Here is a 22,854-nt window from a genome sequence, read left to right as displayed (position 1 = left end):
ATATAAAAAAAATTACGCTTTTTGGGGGTAAAATGGCAAAAACTGACAATTTTAATTTTTATTGGGGGAGGGGATTTTTCCCTTTTCTTTTTCTTTTTCTTTTAAAAATGTTCTACTTTAGTTTTTTTTAACACTTTTTATGTCCCCAGAGGTGACTATCTATAGCAACCCTTTGATTGCTAATACTGTTCAGTGTTATGTATAGGACATAGCACTGATCAGTGTTATCGGTCATCTTCTGCTCTAGTCTGCTCGATCTCAGACCAAAGCAGAAGACCCCAGGAGATGGCCGGAGCCCGGTGAGGGGACCTCTGGCCGCCATGCTGGATAATCGGATCGCTGCGGCAGCGCTGCGGGCCATCCGATCATCCAAAGTACCACACTGTCGCAGATGCAGTGATCTGTATTGATCACGGCACCTGAGGGGGTTAATGGCGGACATCCGCGCAATCGCGGATATTGGCCATTACCAGCGGGTCCCCGGCTGCTATGACACGAGCATCGGAACGATCATACAGAGGACGTAAATGTAAGTCCTGGTGCGGAAAGTACCGATAAACCAGGACGTACATTTACATCCGTGGTCCTTAAGGGGTTAAAATGTCAAGTGCTCACTGTAGGAAGAAGTCCTGTTATACTTAAGTTTATCTTTAACTAAGAATCAAAATGAAAAGTGTGACAACACTGCACTACTTACCAAATATCCCCTTCATTCCTCTTATCACTAGTCACCCTGGAGGCAACACTTCAGCACTTCCAGAAGGGAAACTGGAGTGGCTGGCTCAGGGGTAAGTTTTCCTTTCTGCACCCTAGTGCTAGTCGACACAGTTTTTTTAAAAAGAGGCCAGACCACCACCTTAAGGGTAAACACTCACTTTAAAAGATTTTTTTTTATTTTTAAGGACAGCATGTTTTACTGACCTGCCCAGATCCCTCTCTGCATCCAATCACATGGTACACAGTTGTGGCTAAGCAGCGCTTACTACCTTCTTTCCTTTCAGCATGCAGAAAGTGGACAACATCACTGGACACAGCAGGGGATTGCCCCATACATATGCTGTTTTTGCTTTGTGAACAACTCCTTTAAAAGATCATAAGTTGCCAGAAAAGTCCAGTGAATTTGGTTTTGTGTGTTTTTTTTTTTTTTATAAACCCTTTTATTTGTGGTAATAAAAATAGCTAAAGAAAAAAAAAATGGATGTGCAAATATGATATCACTGGGCGTATGAGCGTTTGTCTCCGAATACAATATGTGATCCCACAAACACTCCTCGGGGTCTTGATATAAAAGCTTATGACTATTAATAATAAAGAAAACATTCAGAATGGATGAGAATGCTAAACACTGGAGGTGTTGTCAAGCGAGGACCGTAATTAATTTGCTACATTACAGCATTCGCCAGATGCTTTGGATTAAGATGCAACGTCCATTTTTAATTTCTATAGAACCATTTGGAAGACAAAATGTTGTATTTTGTTAAATTAATGACCTTGTCAGTAGCTATTTAAGATGAAAAGCTAAAAAAATGCATCCATTTAATAAACTTAATCTAAGCTACGAAAGTCATAGATTCAAATATTCCCTCACAGGGAAGAACAGATACATCATTGTTGAGTGATCATTACCAATAAAGCAGGTGATCCTTTTAATACGCAGACTAGGATGTTTCAGTCCGACTGTATCAACATATTTATACATAAAAGTTTGTATTCGCTCTAAAAAAAATTGCATAATATATACATATTGGAATAGTCTTGAAGTCAAAGTTTACATGTCTGTAATAGCTAATGTAAAGGAGAGAAAACAAAAAACATGATAGTGTTAAAGGGTAACTCATTAAAACGAATTTTTGCTATGGCGCTCCTTATGGTAAATTAAAATATTTCTAATATACTTTGTTTAAAAAAAAAAGTTTTCTATGTTTTATTTGTGCTTAAAAAAAGCTCAAGAGCACATTTTCCCCCTCATCTTAGGGAATGGGGGAAAATGTGCTCTTGAGCTTTTTTAAGCACAAATAAAACATAGAAAACTTCATTTTTTTTAAAACAAAGAATATTAGAAATATTTTTTACTTACCATAAGGAGCTCAATAGCAAAAATTAGTTTTAATGAGAGTGCCCATTTAAGGGTAAAAAAACAAAACACTGCAACAGCAATGAGGCTTTGCAGTACCATAGAGTAGTTGAGGCATGCGGGGGGGGGGGGAAGTGTCAGACTACACAGTCGATAGTAAAGCTATACACACACAGACACACACACATATACATATTATATATACCGCATTTATCGGGGTATACCACGCACCGGCCTATAACACACACCCTCATTTTACCAAGGATATTTGGGTAAAAAGAGTTTTTTACCCAAATATCCATGGCAAAATGAGGGTGCGTGTGTGTGCATGCGTATACCCCGATACACCGCCGGGAAAGGCAGCGGGAGAGAGGCCGTCGCTGCCTGCTTCTCTCCCCCTGCCTTTCCTGGGGTCTGGAGCCCTGCTGCCGCCGCTTCTCTCCCGCTGGCTGTCGGCGCCGCTGCCCATTCTCTCCCCCTGACTATCGGTGCCGGCGCCGATAGCCAGGGGGAGAGAAGTGGTGCCGGCAATGGGGCAGCGGCGCCAATAGCCAGGGGGAGAGAAGGGGCAGCGGCACCCATTGCCGGCGCCGCTGCCCCTTTGCCTCCCCATCCCCGGTTGCATAATTACCTGTTGCCGGGGTCAGGTCCGCGCTGCTTCAGGCCTCCGGTGTGCGTCCCATGCGTCGTTGCTATGCACGGGGCGGCGCAATAACGAGTGATGTCATTGTGCAGCGCATAGCAACGACGCAGGGGACGCACACCGGAGGCCTGAAGCAGCGCAGACCCGACCCCGGCAACAGGTAATTATGCAACCGGGGATGGGGGGAGGCAAATGGCCGATAGCCAGGGGGAGAGAAGGGCCGGCAGCAGGGCTTTAGACCCCAGGGCAGGCAGGGGCAGAGAAGCCGGCAGCGCTGGCGGTCTCTGCACCTGCAAAGCCACTGCAGTTCATTGATTTAAAGCGCCCGCTTTAAATAATTGAACTGCAGCGGCTTATCGGAGTATAACACGCAGGTAGACTTTAGGCTAAAAATTTTAGCCTAAAAAGTGTGTGTTATACGCCGATAAATACGGTATATATATATATATTTATACACACACATACACAGTACAGACCAAAAGTTTGGACACACCTTCTCATTCAAAGAGTTTTCTTTATTTTCATGACTATGAAAATTGTAGATTCACACTGAAGGCATCAAAACTGTGAATGAACACATGTGGAGTTATAGACATAACAAAAAAGTTTGAAACAACTGAAAATATGTCATATTCTAGGTTCTTCAAAGTAGCAACTTTTTGCTTTGATTACTGCTTTGCACACTCTTGGCATTCTCTTGATGAGCTTCAAGAGGTAGTCACCTGAAATGGTCTTCCAACAGTCTTGAAGGAGTTCCCAGAGATGCTTAGCACTTGTTGGCCCTTTTTGCCTTCACTCTCCGGTCCAGCTCACCCCAAACCATCACGATTGGGTTCGGGTCCGGTGACTGTGGACGCCAGGTCATCTGGCGCAGCACCCCATCACTCTCCTTCTTGGTCAAATAGCCCTTACACAGCCTGGAGGTGTGTTTGGGGTCATTGTCCTGTTGAAAAATAAATGATAGTCCAACTAAACGCAATCCGGATGGAATAGCATGCCGCTGCAAGATGCTGTGGTAGCCATGCCGGTTCAGTATGCCTTCAATTTTGAATAAATCCCCAACAGTGTCACCAGCAAAGCACCCCCACACCACCTCCTCCATGCTTCACGGTGGGAACCAGGCATGTAGAGTCCATGCAGTCACCTTTTCTGCGTCGCACAAAGACACAGTGGTTGGAACCAAAGAACTCAAATTTGGACTCCTCAGACCAAAGCACCAACGTCCATTCCTTGTGTTCTTTAGCCCAAACAAGTCTCTTCTGCTAGTTGCCTGTCCTTAGCAGTGGTTTCCTAGCAGATATTTTACCATGAAGGTGGATGTGTCTGCTGCTAGGCTAGAACTCTGTGGCATTGACCTGGTCTCTAATCTGCTGTTAACCTGCGATTTCTGAGGCTGGTGACTCGGATGAACTTATCCTCCGCAGCAGAGGTGACTCTTGGTCTTCCTTTCCTGAGGCGGTCCACATGTGAGCCAGTTTCTTAATAGCTCTTGATTTTTTTTTTTTTACTGCACTTGGGGACACTTTCCACCTAGAATATGACATTTTCAGTTGTTTCAGACTTTTTTGTTATGTCTATAATTCCACATGTGTTAATTCATAGTTTTGATGCCTTCAATGTGAATCTACAATTTTCATAGTCATGAAAATAAAGAAAACTCTTTGAATGAGAAGGTGTGTCCAAACTTTTGGTCTGTACTGTACAAATTTATATATTATATATATATATATATATATATATACATATATATATATATATATATATATATATATATACATATACACACGCTATATATACACACACACACACACACACACACACACATTAGCTGAGCACCCGTTTTTTCTTTCCTAATCCTTGTTGGGGAGGAAAATCAACAAAAGGAGGAAGGTTTTGACTTCATATCCCGTCCTCCTATATTGTTGTCATATCCTGACCCCCTATCCCGTCCTTATGTCCCATCTTAATATCCTGTCCTCAGGTGGGACTGATTTGTGATGAAGATATTGTAAGCTGACAATAGAAAGGGATGTGGCTTTGTGGGACTGGGTGTGATTTGCAAGCCAGACCGATGCACAAAAAGGGTAGATAATAAAAGGGGTGTGGCTTAAAATGTGGGCGTGTCTGTGAGATGGTGTGTGGCTTGCAAGCAGGATTGACACATTCAGGTGTGCTGGAGTAAGGAACTGGAAGTCCCACATACTTGCAAGGGACTTGAAACAAAAACCCATATTTTATGTAAGGGTGTAAGTAAGGGTTAATTTAACTATCATATTTTTATTTGACATATAAGTAATATGTGTACCAGGTATTTAAATACCTCCAGCCATACGGAAGTTACGTGGGAACATACATTTCATGGGACTAAACAAAATTAGCATGGGACTAAACTAAAACCCAGAATCTCACAAATGGGGGTAGTTTAGGGTTGAATTAACTATCCTATATTTCAAGTGGACATATAAGTAACATGTGACCAAGTATTCTTGAAATATCTCCAGCCATTTGGGAAATATATGTTACTGCATAACTTCCATAAACTTGTTTGGGACTTTAAACAAAAACTCCGACCCTGGCAAAGGGGGCGAGTAAGGGTTACAGGGGTATTCCGGGCAAAAACATCTTATGTCCTATCGAAAGGATAGTGGATAAGATGTCTGATCGCGGGGGGCTGTTACGCCCCCTCCCATAGAAATGAATGGAGGGGGTGTGGCGTTACATCCCGTCACGGAAGCCCGTCAGTTTCCGAAACTTCAGACGCAGCTACGCATTGAATGCGGGCTGCTGCAGGGAGATCGCGGGGGGTCCCAGTGGCGGGCCCCCCGTGATCAAACATCTTATCCCCTATCCTTTCGATATGGGATAAGATGTTTTTGCCAGGAATATCCCTTTAAATTACCTATCCTATGTTTGTTGTTGATATACAAGTAACATGTGTGCCAAGTTTCATGTTAATATCTTTAGCCGTTTGGACGCGATGCTGGAACAAACACACACATTGGCCCTCATGTATTATTGCTAACCCGACATGTTTTGTCGGGTTGTGCACCAGATTCTGTCGCATTGCACCTGACATTCTGTCTGCACCAGATTTTGCGCCAGAATTGAAAAAACCCCGACTAACTCTCCATTTTGCCATTTGGTGTGGCTCCCAGGGAAAGGGGGCATGGTCTCTGAAAAGGGGAGTGTTCCCGACATTTTCACAAAAACCCAACATATATATTAAGGTTTCCACATAAAATGTGGTGGATTTGAGATGAGGAAAACCCAACAGATCAGAGCATGTGTAAAAAAAAAAAAAAAAGGGTAGGGAAAGTGGAAAATGTAGGGAAACCTTAGTAAATACCGTAGAAAATAAATTGTAGGGAATTAAAACCCACAAAGAAACCTACACTCCACTCTTAGTAAATAAGGGCCATTGAGTTTATATAAACACACAAAATAATGCCCCCTTGTGACATAACAGCACTGACCTAGTCAGGTTAGGACTCCACAACACCTGTGTTAGGCTTTGTTCACACTGAGGAATTCAAAAGGAATTCACAAGGAATTATTTCGGTCAGAAAATTGTTGCCTTCTGTCATTTTATCAATCAAGCGGAATTAGAGCGGAATTTCCACACGGAAAGAGGAATGAAGGAGGAGGTTATTTAATTCTACATTTTCTGAATTCCGCGTGAAAACGATATCGGGCAGAATTCATTTTTTTTTTACCATTGACTTCTATTGAATTCTGCTTGCGGATTCCGTGTCAGAATTCAGCGAGCAGAATTTACTCAGTGTGAACTGAGAAGCGGAAAATACATTGAAGTGAATGGAAAATCAATTGCTGAATAATTTCAAGCTGAAAAAGCTAGCAGAATTACTCAAGGAAATTCCTCTTGAATTCCTCAGTGTGAACATACCCTAAGTGTCCTCTGGTGTCTTGTGCTGAGATATTAACAGTAGATCCTTTAAGTTGTGAAGTTTGGCCTCCACAGACTGGAACGGTTTTTCAACACATCCCACATAAGTCCTATTGGATTGAGATCTGGGGCATCTAGAGGACAAGTTACCAACTTGAACACATTTCTGACCCCACAATTTACTAGTGGCAGACTTTCAGTAATGTCAAAAATAAGCTTTAACTATTATCAGTTTTAGACCAGAAAAAGAATAAAAAAAAAAAAAAAAAAAAAAAGAGAACACACTCAAAATGAGAATGATTTATATCCCCTGACACAAGATCTCATGGCAAGAACCCTTCTGTCGACATACAAGGAGTTAAGCTGAAAAACAAGTAGGAAATATCTGCTGAGCAATCACATTTACTCATTATATTGCTGTTTGATGAATGCTGGGATTTTTCAAGACCATTTGTTTGCAAGAAAAAAAAGGGAAAAAAAAGCACATTACTCTTGTGTTCAGCATTTCTCAACTGAGAGCATTATTGTAAATGAAAACTGGCTGTAAGAGATTTACATTAATACAAATTAACAGCTGATGGATCTGCCATATCACTCATGATCAGCCCTTTCAAAACTTTTGCATGCACAGGTCAAAAGTCCCGTTAAAGAAAAGGAAAGACAACTACAGACAGCCAAAAATATAGACACACAAATAAAAATGCTGCGGATTGTCTGACTGCTATGCCCCTCGACCCTCCCAATACTAAAAGTTCCATGCACGAAAACCGTGCATGGAACATAGCTGATCGCTGCACAGTTGGTAACTGTACCGCCTAACTTGGCCTGGTTCTCCCCGTGCTGGAGCCGATGATCACTCGGGCCAAAAAAATTGAGCATTGTGCTTTAAGAATGGCCTGTCCTTTGTAAAATACCAATATTTGAAATTTTGGTATTTAGTCTCTGTACTGTGTTGAGTCTCTGCTGTTATTCCTATTGGAAAAGTATGTAAAAATGGACAATTGGGTGATACCATTCCATTTGTCAAGGTAACAGACCACTAAAACTCTAGGTAACAGACCACTAAAACTGCCTATTTTCATCTCGTCTCTTTCCAGCCTCAATGAAGTAACGTCTTCTCTGCTTATATCAGTACTTGGAATCTTGAAAAAACTAGTGACAACCTCCATGAGAGCTGTAATGGCAGCCATCTTGGTTCGTTGGGTGTAACTTTGTAAACAGGTTGAACAGAAGGGAATTCATTAAATAGGTCACGTAAAACCGTTCCATGCTAAAGAGAAGGGTGATTATATTAATCTATGGTAAGGGTGGTCACTTGTAAGTACAGAAGGAAAGATTACCCTTAGTGTCCCAAACCCCTATAATTCAGCCAGAGGGTATGTAATACCTTGTGAGGATATACTCAGAATAATGAACTGGTGAACTACCTGTCTTCAGTGAAATTACTAAACTATCTCATACTAAATGAGGCCCCATATGGATCTTACTGCCAAGAACTTCTTGGCTACCAGAACAATAAAAACATTTGTGTTAGCAACAGTATCCAACAACATGTCTGCTGCCCTGTGCGCCTTGACATGAGCCCATTCAGACAGGTCAGTACACAAACTGTAGGAGCGGAAATAAGTTACAGTTTTGGTTAAACAAAGTGGTTTTAAACTTAAGAAAATTTTTTTAGGCATAAATCATGTCTTCAGAAAAAAAATGATGTAATATGAACTCTTGCAGTGTGTGTTCATAACACAAAAAGATAGCACATGTATTAAAAGGGGTACTCCACCCCTAGATATTTTATCCCCTTATCCAAAAGGATAGGGCATAAGATGTCTGATCGCGGGGGTCCCGCCGCTGGGGACCCCCGCAGTATAGCATGCGGCACCCACCTGTTTCTTGTCCGGAAGCGCTGGAGGGTCTGGGTCGCGACCACGGGAACGGAAGTCAGTGACATCATGACTCCGCCCCCGTGTGACGTAACGCCCCGTCCCCTCCCATAGACTTTCATTGAGGGGACGGGGCGTGATGTCACACGGGGCGGAGTCATGACGTCACGGACTTCCATTCCCGTGCTCGCCACCCAGACACTCCAGCGCTTCCGGACATGAAGCAGGTGGGTGCCGCATGCTATACTGCGGGGGTCACCCAGCGGCGGGACATCCGCGATCAGACATCTTATCCCCTATCCTTTGGATAGGGGATAAGATGTCTAGGGGTGGAGTACCCCTTTAAATCACTCCCTATATATGCTCTTAATTCATATAACTTTAGTTGTGTTACCAAAAAATATTACATGTCATTTAGGCATCCATCATTTGTTTACAGGGAGACCAAGGCTAGACGAGAATCTAACCAAATGTGCAGTAGTCTGATCCTGCAGTAATGCTCCCTTGTCTGTTCCCCGATTTATCTATACATACTGAGTGTATGCTCAAAATGTGCAGACAGATGAAGAAGGGATTATTACGGCAGGATCAGACTACACAGTTTGTAGTCTGTAACCATGGTGACAAAAAACTCCTGTGTCTACGTTTCTATTTTAGCGGTATTGGAGCAATACAAAAATTGGTGCAAAAAAAAAAAGGCTTCTGCAGACGCCAACATTTTGGCAGACACTTTATAATTTATTCTTCCCCTAGTTTGCCAAGGTGGTAAAGAGCACGTAAAGGATAAAATATATATTCCCACACAAATATTCTTTATATAATTTAACATTTTGTATTTTTCTGGGCTGCTTGGGGAAAAACAGGTTATTAAGTGTCTTTTTGGTTATCCATTTTTAAAACTGCGACAATGGAGAAAACCAAACATGAACTTGCAACATCACTTATTTGATTTTCTTATTTACATCATACAGCTCTGAACATTTTCTTTGGTTCAATCTGGACCCAATGAGTTTCTATTAACTAGGGCTGAACACTTTGCAATTCAAAGCCTAGCCTGACATGTCCATTATAAATCGGTATACTTACAGGATATAAATAAAACCACAAGATTCATTCATTTTCATTTTCTTCTAATCTAATCATATAATATCAAGTGGCATTAGCATTTATGGATTTTCCTTCATTTTCATTAGAAAGAAAACTAACATAAAACGCGTCTGGTTCAGATGAGGCTTTTTTTTATGATGATTCAATTAATTTGCAGTGACAGTGAAATATAATTGCTAAACCAACATACTATATATAAATACATATAAAGTATGAGGGTCTTATCCTTTCCATTGATAGATCACTAATATACTTTGTGGCATTTTTAAGCTTACATTTAATTCGCATTCAAACTACATCATTTATATGCACAGAATGAGATTATAAAGTCTGCAGTTTACCTGAGCTCTTTCTGACATTCTCCTGAAAGCTCCACTCAGGAAAATGTATTGAGACGGACTAGATTCTTAAATGTTGTATTACCTCATACAATCCTTCGAGTCCAAGAAATAGCACAAGTCTTGAACATGGGATGTGACCCAAATAAATGGGGCTGAGCTGCAATATCAGACAGTCCATGAATAAGAACAAAACTGTTTCTGGAACTAAACTGCCATGTTGTTCTAATCACATACAACCTATTTCACTTAAAGGGGTACTACGCTGGAGGCGGCACCGGGAGCTTGTGAAGTCATAGCCCCGCCCCTCGATGCAAGGACGTTTGACAGCCATCACGCCCCCTCCCATAGACTTGCATTGAGTGGGCAGGACGTGACGTCATGAGGGGACGGGGCTATGAAGTCACGAGCTCCCGGCGCCAGCGTTCGTAACAGTTTGTTCCAAACACTGAGCAGCGGAGGACCCATTTAAGTATCATTAACCCACAATTTAAGCAGCATGGTACTAGTATAGCAATCACTTATCTCACTTCTCCCCCAGCCATAACATCTATTTGGTGTGCCATTAACTTGTCCATCACAACTCCTCACTATGTCTTTAAATTGTTTAGCCATCATTTGCATACAGTATCGGTCACCAATGTATGGCCGGTGGAGATCCAACCCTTGGGACCTTGGTCAATCAGAACAACATTTTTTGTCCAGGCACAATGTGTATACTGGTATACTGCGGCTCAGCTCCATATAAGTACACAGGGGTCTAATCAATTAAAAGTCTAGGAAAAACTAAGGGTGAGTTCACTAGTGCAGGCTTTTAATTGCAACCAATGAATACAAAGTAAAGAATGGATTTAAAAATAGAAGTCTCAATCTTTCCTTTACACAATCTTTCCTTTACACATCCATTTATGACCTGTTCCTGGTTTTGTATTCAATAACTGCAATAAAAAATAAATAAATAAAAAACACAAAAACAACATGTAAGAGTATGTTCACACTGAGGAATTGGAGAGGAATTTCCATGAGTAATTCTGCTCGCTTTTTTCCTCTCCAAATCATTCAGCAGTGAAAACCCCATAGAGTTGTGCAGAATTTCTGCCCCTCAGTTCACACTGAGGAATTTCCTCAAGCAGAATTCTGACGAGTAAGTCTGTTCCGCTTGAAGAAAGAACATGTTCTTTCTTTCAGGCGGAATCAGCGTCGTTCTTCCATAGAGATCAATGTTACATATATTTTTTTCAGTCAGAAGCATTTCCACGCGGAATTGGCGTGGAATTTCCACATGAAAAATAAATAAATTTATGAATAGAAATACTTGATACTCCTCCTCCGCATGAAACCTGCATTTCCGCACGATTTCCGCGCCAATTCCGAGTTCTTGTGGAAAAGTAACAATATTTTGAGGCAGAAAGTTTCTGCTTGAATTCCGCCCCAATACCTCAGTGCGAACATACCCTAAGGGATCAAATTTTTGGGTAGTAACCTGAAACCATTGTGGTATTTAAGACATTAGAGGCTTGTTCATTGTATCCAACCACACTACAGTTTTCATTTTTCTTTGAAAGACTCAGGAGAAGTTGCTACATGTAACCAATCAGGTTGTTGCTAATATTTCCCCATTTTCCTAAGCTTTAATTAATAGATATTTCTAAACCCAGACCTTTCAATCAAGGCTGGTGGGGCAGGGTATAAGCTGCTGAGGACCACCCCAATGACTTGTAGCTCAGACAACAAGAAAGTGATGACGGGTTCCCTTTAAGAATCTATTTACTGGCTTTTAGTTGCTATTTATATTGTTCTGCTACCATGTACTGCTCTGTGTTCTTGTATTGTCCAGTCACACGTCATGTGGTGCAGTTAAACATCCGGAATTGGAAAGTTCTCTGGTTCTACTGTTGTATAAATTATTTCCCTTAAACATTGCTGCCCTGTTTATATGCAGACTTCAACTATATGTTCTGCATATTATCTGAGCCATCCTTGTGAGACTACCCTACTCATCTTTTCCTGTAATGACAAAGACTGCACTACAGACCTGTCTTGCCATTCTGCTCTACCATAAGTCCTGGAGATATCCGAGTACTGAGGGCCATTGTTTTTGAGCAGAGGAAAGGTGACTGCTGAAGTTGAAGCCTGGTTCTGCAGCCTAGGCACCTGTCTGCATTGTTACTGAGTTATAATTATAGTTGCAAAAAGCAACTAAGGTTTCAGACTCATTAGCATCATAAAATCTACAGAAACATATTTCATAAAACTAAGTAAAACAAATACACTGAATTGTACAACACTAAAACAGATTTTCACCTGATGTTGGTTCCATACGGAGGATGAATATTTATTATGCTCCTGATGAGAATGAAAAGATCTTACTGGTTGCTGGAACGTCATGTCCTTAACATAACAAAAGATTAAGAACATGATTTACCCTCAGGAAGAAAAGGTGTGGTGTTTGCCAGTCCAGCAACGTTTCCTAATGACCCAGTTTTTTTTCTAGGCTTTAAGTCACTTTTTACTTAGAAACCAAGGGGCTCCTTTCAGCTGCTAGTTCTGGGAAAGAGAAGAGATTGGAGGGGTCTTTGAGACACTTTGACAGATGACTAATGAGTATCCATAAAACCACAAAGAATAGCTGTGTGGAGCCTGTGCATCACATCTCCTCTCCCTGGGAAACTAATTGCTCCAAATTGTTAACAGTAACATTAATTTTCTTGCAATCATTCCCTCTCAAAGCCCAAAATGAGCATGGAGCAGGTCTTTTCACCAGACATAAAAGTTAAATGTCCCAATGTTGATCAAATTAACTTCAGCTATGCAACAATGGACTATATTTGTGAGAAAATAATGGGGGGGGCACAAAGGGATGCTTTATGCCCAGATTTCACAGTTCCAATGTAAAAATGTTTCTGTTGAACTAGATGAGGCAGCATTTCCAAAAGAAAACAGGAGCCATGTCAAATCCTTGAAATGAAATCTCATTTCACGGACCTGGACGCCAAGGACAATGTCAGGGCGTTATACTGACATGATCATCAAGAGGTCAGCCATGACATATCAGCGCGGTGCTAAGACTGCACATCTTCTGGAGTGCTGGAAGGGTAAAATGTACAAAGTTACCCTACTGTAGACACAAAGAAATATAAAACTATTTGGGGGCTAATATTAAGGTTTTTTTTCTTTTTCAAATATAATAGGGAAAAAAATTAAGCCTATTTTACTATTTTGATTACCACCCCCTATAGGATATCTACAGCATTACAGCAAGATATTTGATTACAGTGGACAGAAATACTGAATCACAGAAAATGCTAAATATTTCCTTATGGGATTCTAACTTCTTAAATTTACTTTCAAGAAGATTAAAATTTATTTCGGTCCATTTTATTCATCTATTTTTGGGCCTCTGAGGCAAAGTTCACACATTGTAAAATGAAAACAAAAACAATGCTGTAAAATGGATATAAAAAGCAGCAGTATTTATGTAATGTGTTCCATTAGAGTCTATGGAAGGGGGGGGGGGGGGGGCATCAAATGCACATATTGTTTAAAAAAGACCTGAAGTAATTCTAGAGTTGGAAGGTCATTTTTTAACTGTGTGTGCACTGATGCAAACTTAGCCTAAGTGAGTTCAAAAACCGCAGATTTGTTGCAGAAATTCCTACAACTGAACTTCATTCCATTCACCTGTGTGAGGCCATTTCAGATATATTGGAAGTTTCTGCAAAAAAACTGCCACGTGTAAATATACCCTCGGAATAAATTCTGATGCAGATTTGTTGCTTTTTTTTTTTTTTTTTTTTTTTGGACTGTCTCAACCTGGATGGGATATGTAGAAATCCATTTACATTTCCACTCCATGTTAACCCACCTTAGACATCAGAGTACCATATTTGGGACCCACAGAAAAAAGATCCCAAATACAGAGATAATTCACCCCATTTATATCACTAAATTTAGAAAAACAAAAAACAAATATTATGGCATGATTCATCGATTCCTGTATACTGGAAGTAGTTCTCCTAGATTGTTTTCAATACTCTTAGTAAAACAAAGTTTTCATAGAGGAGTAAAATGTAATATGGACCAAACACAGTAAAGGCAGATAGGATTAGTTCATTAAAAAAATGAAGACGACAGACTTGCACACACTTTTGCTACTGTCTAACGTATGGGAGGAGATCTAGGTGTAAAAGGCTACACCCCTATTGGTAAAGAAAACCCCTTGAAATCAAAGTATTTTGTAGCATATGTATCCAGGTGCAATATAAGTACACCACAAAAACGTGCATTTAAAATAGATATACGGACTGCCAGGTTTCTCAAATATCAGTAGATCCACTGGGGGGTTCAAGTAAGGGGACAAATTTGTGTCCCGCTTAGTAGCAATAAGCCTTTATAATAAATAGGGATTGTCCAAGGCAAAGAACCCATTCAAAGTTACAGTCAAGGAAGAGTAGAGACAAAGCTAGCTGCAAACGGTCACATGACTAAATTGTCAATGTGATTTGCAAATTCTAGGGTGTCTAACAACCATTTGGGACCCCATCTAGAAGCTTATATTACTGCATAGTTTACTAACTTATCAAGTTACTAAATGTTCTACTGTAGCCTCTGGGATTGCTGGCTTAATATATGTCTACCAAATACTCCCACAAGTGTTGGGACACAGCTTTTTTAGAGCCCTGAAGGAAAAAGTCTGCTGAACAAGATAGAAGAATGGGTATAGAGGGTTTATCGATGTTTAACTATGCCTCTTTGCTGTTGACAAACATAAAAGATCTGAATGACAACCCAGCTTTCCAGAAACATACAATTAACAGCAAAGGATTGTTGACTTGATGGAAATGTATGAGGAAGCAAGAAATATTTTAGAAAAAGTTAGGAGAGAATTCCCCAGACAATCCTGTAGACCCGTTAATCAGCTCTTAGCTGGGAAAGGTGCATCCCTAAGTGTTTTCCCTGTTCGTAACATTTTTTTTGAACCGACTGCTTTGTCTGCTTGGTAGGGCGCACTATATAGTCAAATGCTCTTTAGCCATTTAAAGCCTTAAGAGGAAAAGACTTATCGGCTTCTGTTTTCAGATTCACTAAATCTGCATTATTAGGCCATGCAGTTAAAGGGATTTAAAGGCCTGACTTTAAACCTCTCCCCCTGTGTTTATCTGACACTGAATGGATCCTGTTCCTTGGCTGGAAATGTCCATCTATGCAGCTTTAAGAGGGGATTACAGGCAAGAAAAGAAGCACTTTCTCCATATATATGTTCTCACTTTCTCCTTTCCTACTGTCTGGAGGAGTGGTGCAAGACAATGGTGAAAGATGGTTCCCAAAACGTTGAATAGAGACACTGTTGGTGGTAGCATTCATTCAAAGTGAGCTTCAGTGTATTGTCCACCCCAATCAGCCGATCAGAATAGAGTGTGCTGGTGGCTGCCAAAAGGTTAGCAGTGCGGATGAAAAGGGTTAGTCATTATTCACTGCTTTTACAGAACTGCTCTTTTGTGCTGATCAGCCCATCATTTCACTATGGAGGTCCGGATCTGCGGCTCGGCGCTCCCTGAAAATGGCCAGTTCGTGTGAATGCAATTCCACAAGCAGCAGTACAACCCTGGATCCAGGGCTCCTCACCCCCCCGTCATGGAAGGATGAGATGCAAAGGCACTTTCTTGGCAAATGTCACATTTTAATGATACCAGTTGCAACATCACTGACCCAAAGTTAGCACTCAAAACTACTGTCACTTTCCTCTCCTCTCTGCCAGGCCAACGTGGGAGGTCTGGGCACACAAAATTAGTTTAATGAAGCGGGAGGTGACAAGACACTGAAGACAGTATTCAGATGGACCTTGTGTTCTCCTCAATGACTGATTTACAGTAGCAAATATGACAGCCACAGGAAAAAAGGACAATGGAGGGATTTAACATCACAATGCTCTAATGCCTAACTGGTTTCACCTGCATTTGTTATTAACCTATGTAATTTATTACCAACAGGAGACACATTTCCACAAGTGGGCTGTCACAATGCAACAGAATCCATTTATTTCTGGGGTGACAGACAAATGCAGAATAGGGTCACATACGACACTACAACTGCTGCGCTACAACTCTGACAAAGTATGTAGTCTTGTGATGAATATACTCAATTTATTTAGTGACTGAAGTGGAGTATAGAATATGTTGTAACAATGGAACTGTCCACCTACAATTCATAAAATAAAAATTTTTTTAATAAATAAAAAAATAATAATCATTGGCACCTCACTTCTTGGGGGCTTCATTTCGAGCAAAACTTTTACATACAACTCTAATTATAACGGTGTTGAATCCAGGTTAGTAAATCTAAAATGGTTTTAAAAACCACCTTTATTGCAGGAAAATGTATTCATATAATGGCAGCATTTTTGCAAATTCAGGGTTTTGTGAAGGTAAGGGCCAAGATTGTAGGACCACAATGTTGCCATTTTTGCATGAACGAGATTTTGACACAAATCTTTTCGCGATAAAGTTGCTGTTGCTTTATCTTTGGATTTCCAAGCTTTTTTGAGGTTAAATCATCATTAATGAAGTGGCTGTTTCTTAAATGTGCATCTAGAATTTAAGTTTGTACTGACAAATGAAAAGACATGAGGGAATTCTTAAACTTTTCTGGGTCCCTAATCAGTGTGTGACATCATACCCGAGCACCATCATTTAAACAGGAAGCATAGACACGTACAAAAAGAAAAAATGTGAATGTGTCCTACAGGCAACCTTTGTTTATGGCAAATAGTATGAAAAGGTCCCAGTGTCAGAGTGGCGTGCATGATGTGAATGGGATAAGGAGCTTTTGTTTCTGCTACTATGTATAACATAGTACAGATAATGACAAAGAAATGGCAGAGTGAGAAAAGGCGTTTGTTTCTCCCATTGTCCTAAACGCTGAGGCACGGATAGTCCAATTTATCGCATACTTGCCTGAATCATCAGTATTCCATCAGATTGTCCAGTGATGGGAAGAACGTCAAGGATCTCGAAAATATATTAGTCAGTTGAACGAGCACAACTATGGAGCCAAACACTGACCCCAGGCATAGAAAATGCTCTGCAGAGAATCCAGAACGCTCTAAGACAATATGGACCTCGAAAGTTACATTGTGTTAGGTCAATAGGTCAACACCACCATAGGACATTGTCCAAGAGCTGCCAAGTCTATACAGCAATATTTCCCAACCAGGGTGCCTCCAGCTGTTGCAAAACTAACACTCAGGATTCCTGGACAGGTGGGGGGGAGGGGTTGTGGGTGGGCTCAGAACACTTGTTTAAAGCGCTTTTTTTTGCCATTTTTTTTTTCATTGATGGGCCATATCTGATCAGTGGGGATCTGAAACCAGACACCCTTGTCGATCAGCTGTTTGCCAGAGCCATGGTTCCAGCATACACACACAAAAAAGAAAAAAAAAGAAAAAAAAAAAAAGATGAAAGGAAACAACCTCTGTATATTGACTTCAACAGGAGCTGCAGTAACCCAGCATGACCATTATATGATGTACGTAGTGGTCTGCTCCAGTCTCCTTTTGGTGTGTATCTGAGGTGGGGGCTGCAGCTCTGGCAAATCATAGACAGGCGGAACGTGCTGTGTGTCAGATCCTCAATCGGATTTAAATGGCCTATCCTGAAGTCTTGAAGTCAAACAAGAAGTCTTAGAAAACACCTTTAGGGTCTATTCACACATACAGTATTCTGCACAGATTTGATGCACAAATTTGATGCACAGGATTTTCTGCAGCAGATTTCAATGTAAACTGAACACCGCTTGAAATCCTGCGCATCAAATCTGCGCAGAATACTGTACGTGTGAATAGACCCTTAAAAGGAGTTTTCCTGGCATAGAAAAAGAAAAAAAAGAACAGATTTTCTATAAAAACATAACCGCTTGTGCGATCTGAACTGTGGGTCTGGATTTAAAATTCCCCTCCCAGGGAAAATTGCTGTTGTATTAAATGTAACATAAGGCAGACATTCAGATTTTCTTGGAGGGGATCTACCTCTGATGTTAGTATGCACTTCTGAAGACACACAAGGTCCTGTGTAGAGTTGAGCTATCCTCGCAACTAGGCCATTGATGTCTGCATAGAATGTATTCTATGGAGAAAAAGATAGAGCAGAGCTCCTCATAGGGCAATACGTTTGGAACAATGTAAATATGTATATGGTGAGGCTGTAAAACAAGTAAGTAGTCTCGCTCACCTTGTACTGTTGTGTATATAGACACAACAGCAATAAGCGCGTGGTTCAAAGTGATGGTGGAGCAGCTTCCTGGAATCGGCAGCAGGTGAAACCTGTCCGAGGTATTTGATGCAAGTACTGGTGCTAGGCAGGAAAGGTACCAGGTTCTATAGCGCAATCCACCACTCAGGCAACTTCTTGGGATAAAAGGTTCGATTTATTTAGCCAAAAACATAACGCGTTGCGAAGGTTTAGACCCTCTTCATCAGATGTACAGGCATGTATACATTGCCTGTACATCTGATGAAGAGGGTCTAAACCTTCGCAACGCGTTATGTTTTTAGCTAAATAAATCGAACCTTTTATCCCAAGAAGTTGCCTGAGTGGTGGATTGCGCTATAGAACCTGGTACCTTTCCTGCCTAGCACCAGCACTTGCATTGATGTCTGCATAACTTAGTTCAGTTTTCCGAGTGCTCCGGTGGCGAATTTATGCAGAATAAAGTCATCAAGGACCGAGCTGCAAGGTTCTTTACGAGCCAATGTACTGTAAGTTTGCTGAACTCCTTTGTGACTATATTGAAGGTCCCCAAAGTTCATCAGTAACAGAGATTCAAAAACATTTCTGAATTTTTACAACAAGACAGAAGAGTATTGCATGAATTTTATCCAAATGTTATCTTTTGTAACCTATGGAAATTCTCTTCAAAAAGGGGTTGACCAAAGCAGATTATATGTCTTGAGTTTTTGTAGGGTCACAAAAGCTAAGAGATGTTCAATATTCTTATACACTAGGAGAACAGTGCAATAATATCCATATGATTAAAGCAAGCTAAGGATCTATTCACACATACAGTATTCTGGCAGATTTGATGCGCAGGATTTCAAGCTGTGTTCAGTCATTCAATTTACATTGAAATCTGCAGCAGAAAATCCTGCGCATCAAATCTCCACAGAAAACTGTACGTAATGAATACACCATTAGGGTACGTTCATATGCGCTGATTTTTTTGTGGGCGGTCTCTTCTCGGCTGTTCGCAGCCGATTTTCCGTGGCGGAATGTACACTGTGGAAAATCCGCCCCTTTGAAGTCAGTAGGGACTGGGGCGGATTTTCCACAGAGTAGATTCCGCCACGGAAAATCTGCTGCGGACAGCCGAGAAGAGCCCGCCCACTTTCAAATACGCAGCGGAAAATCCGCTAAAAAATCTGCACATGTGAATGTACCCTTAAGGGGTATTTCAGGGGAAAAAGGTTTATAAGTAATTGTGCAAATTCTGCTGTCATATAAAGGAATAACATACCTCCCTGCCTCTCCTCCACAGTTTTGAATGTTTTGAGACCCCAATGTGGTCACCAATTGGCTAAGCTAAAAATCCCACTTGCAGACTGCCAGCCTCAGAAGTAGTGTGCAAAAGACTTGGGGCTCCATGAAAATCACAGGGGAGCAAGAAAGGCAGGTATAGATTTTCTTTTATTTGACAGCATACCGTAATTACCTATACAAATAAATACAATTTCTCCCAGAATATACCTGTATCCTCGGAATCACAGTGACTGCACCACTGCAAACTTTGCAACTATTACATCCACATAGCTACGATGAATAAATGACTTACCTATTTAAAACATAACTTAGAGCCTTCTGCCGTATCCCTGAGTAGCTGGATGGGCTGGATTCCCATGCAATTAAATTGGAAGCATCATGGAAAAGGTGAATGTTCACCAAGTCAAAGGCACTGCCGAAAGATGGATTCACTGTATTAATTTAGATTTACTAGTGTTAACATATAACCTATCATTTACATAAAAAGAGGTATACAGGTATTCCGGTAACTGTTCATAAGTTACATCTTGACAACTGGACATATAGCATTATAAAAATTTTAAATTCTGAAGCAAAAATATAAAAAAGGTTAACACTAAAGTTCTCTAACAGGTGTCTCGTCATTTGCCACTTTTGCCAAATTTTTACTACGTGACAGACATGTAAAAACTTTTTATCGGTCTGGGTGTTCAGGACCCCACTGATCTCTAGAACGAACTTGGAGATGCATACCATTAAGCGCTTCACTCCCTGGTTTAGAGAGATATTCTCTCCATTGTAAGTCTATACGGCCAGTCTTCTGCAGTTAGATGGCAAATGCAGTGAAGCTAGGGAGTGAAGCTAGGGAGTTCTTTTCCTAGTTTGTTCTAGGAAAAGGCATCTGAACATCCAGACCCTAACCGATCAAAACTTATGACATGTCAAAGGTTTACGCAAATGACAATTTAAAGGGATATTCCAGGAAATTTTTTTTTTTGTATCAACTGGCTCCAGAAAGATAAACAGATTTATAAATGATTTCCATAAAAAAAAAAACAATCCTTCCAGTAGTTAGCTGCTAAAGTTGAGTTGTCGTTTTCTGTCTGACAACAGTGCTCTCTTCTGACACCTCTGCTTGTCTCAGAAACTGTCCAGAGTAGGAGCAAATCCCCATAGCAAACCTCTAATGCTTCGAACAGTTCCTGAGACAAGCAGAGATGTCAGCAGAGAGCACTGTTGTCAGACAGAAAACAACAACTTAATCCTTCCAGTAGTTAGCTGCTAAAGATAAGATTTTTAAAATAGAAATAATATAAAAATCTGTATAACTTTCTGGAGCCAGTTGATAAATAAAAAACAATAAAAAAAGTTTTTTCCTGGAATACCCCTTTAACATTGAATAAATTCTCAAAAGTGTACACCCTATAGTGTATAACTATGTATTTGATGTGCGATTTACGAGTTGTCTGCCATCTTGATTCCTTCTTTGCCTCTGATATGGCTCTACATATCTATACTTCCCCATAATGCCTTTGACTTTGTGGGATGGAAGGGAGGAGTTGCATTATTGCTCTATAGCGTTTTACTAATAAGGTGTAACTGGCGTTGTAAAAAGACTTTAGCGATTGGTCAATCCGAGTGTTCAGATGACTGGGTGGATTTGTCTCATGTGTAGCTGACCTTCTAATTACACCATTAAAGAAGACCTGTGGCCAACCCCTAAAACTGAGATAGCATTTTTACTACATAGGTTAGGGTCCCGATTACACACCTTTTTACCGTTTCTATATTAACTCTTTTATTCCTGAGATATGATGGTTTATAGTTTGTCTGACACTTCAGGGAATCGGCCAGATGGGGGTGAACTTTATTTTAATAATGGGAGGGACTATCAGAGATAAACAAAACAGACACTGGAAACAAACTATGGCAAAGGCCAGCAGGAAATGCAAGACTATCTTCACTAAGCGGTTGGATACATTTATAAAAATAGAATGTGATGGCCACTTCTCCTGCCATTGTGTAGGGTTTTTTTTTTATCTCTAATCGAAACTACAACTGAGATGTGGCATAAATTGTGGGTGAAAAAAAATTATACAATTTGTTAGTCCTAAATCTCTTAGAACCCTGAAGTGTTACACTAAGTTATTCTAACCTAATCAAATAAAATAAGGTACCGTATATAATCTAGTATAAGCTGAGCTTTTCAGCACCATTTTTCGTGCTGAAAAGGCCCCCCCTCGGCTTATACTCGAGTGAACTCTCCGCCCTCAGTGGTCTTCAACCTGCAAGGGAGTTGTAGTTTTGAAACATCTGGAGGTCCGCAGGTTGAAGACCACTGCCCAGGCCTTCGTCGTCATCCAGACCCCCTCCCCCCCCAGTTTTGTACTCCCCTCCGCTCGGCAGGACGTTAGGGTGAGCTGGACCAGGCCATCTGTGCTGCAGGGACCGTCCGGTGGGGAGGGATAGTCTTTCCGGGCTGTCCATCTTCACCGGGGGTGCCTCTTCTCCGCGCTTCGGGTCCAGCCCCGGAATAATGGCGCTGCCTTGACGATGACGCGCAGGGACGTTGCTCATGAAGGCAAAGCCATTATTCCGACGACGAAGGCCCGGGCAGTGGTCTTCAACCTGCGGATCTCCAGATGTTTCAAAACTACAACTCCCAGCATGCCCGGACATCCGATGGCTGTCCGGGCATGCTGGGAGTTGTAGTTTTGGAACATCTGGAGGTTCGCAGGTTGACGACCACTGTTAAATCAGACATTGACAAGCGGTGATGATGAAGGGGGTGGTGTGGGATGACGACAGGGTAATGATGAAGGGGGTGGTGTGGGATGATGACAGGGTAATGATGATGAAGGGGGGATGACAGGGTGATGATGATGATGATGAGGGTGTTAATGACGGGGGTCTGGATGATGACAGGGGGGGGATGATGTATTTCCCACCCTAGGCTTATACTCGAGTCAATAACTTTTCCTGGGTTTTCGGGGTGAAATTAGGGGGTCTCGGCGTATATTCGGGTCGGCTTATACTTGAGTATATACGGTATAAACAACAATTAATGTCTTCATTAAAATTAGAACAAAAGAAGCACAGGATCTGAGACATTTCATTAAACTTTGCTATTTTTAAATAGTTTCAAACCCTGAACTATTCAACCGCAAGGACATTGATTTGAATTGCTTAGTACTTAAATTCAGTGTATGTGACCGAGAACCTATTACATTGTCTGAGGGAGAGAGATGTCACAAAACGTACCAGTCAGTAATACACCATCGCGTCCGAATAAAGCCTTTTCTAGATGATTTGCTCTGAAAGATAAATATAAAAGTAGATTTTAATATAGAGAAAAGCAGCTGTGTCACTAATGAGAAAAACTGTAATATTATATTAATT

At 41.0% G+C, this 22,854-nt stretch overlaps 1 protein-coding gene across 2 annotated transcripts in view; it reads right to left on the bottom strand.

The window, feature by feature from the left end:
• INPP5A (inositol polyphosphate-5-phosphatase A) overlaps window positions 1-22,854 on the bottom strand; it is a 468,069-nt gene that overhangs the window by 151,921 nt on the left and 293,294 nt on the right. For both annotated transcript variants that reach the window (XM_056529200.1, XM_056529199.1), the window contains exons 7-8: window positions 22,717-22,769; window positions 19,769-19,888 (exon numbers count right to left, since the gene is read on the bottom strand). In XM_056529200.1, coding sequence (XP_056385175.1) covers window positions 19,769-19,888; window positions 22,717-22,769 — 173 coding nt within the window. The remainder of the gene's footprint in view (window positions 1-19,768; window positions 19,889-22,716; window positions 22,770-22,854) is intronic.

This window comes from Hyla sarda, chromosome 7 (assembly GCF_029499605.1).
Source record: "Hyla sarda isolate aHylSar1 chromosome 7, aHylSar1.hap1, whole genome shotgun sequence".
Classification (NCBI taxonomy): Eukaryota; Metazoa; Chordata; class Amphibia; order Anura; family Hylidae; genus Hyla; species Hyla sarda.
The sequence above is the reverse complement of the archived record's forward strand: the minus strand, read 5'-3'. Positions and strand labels throughout refer to the sequence as shown.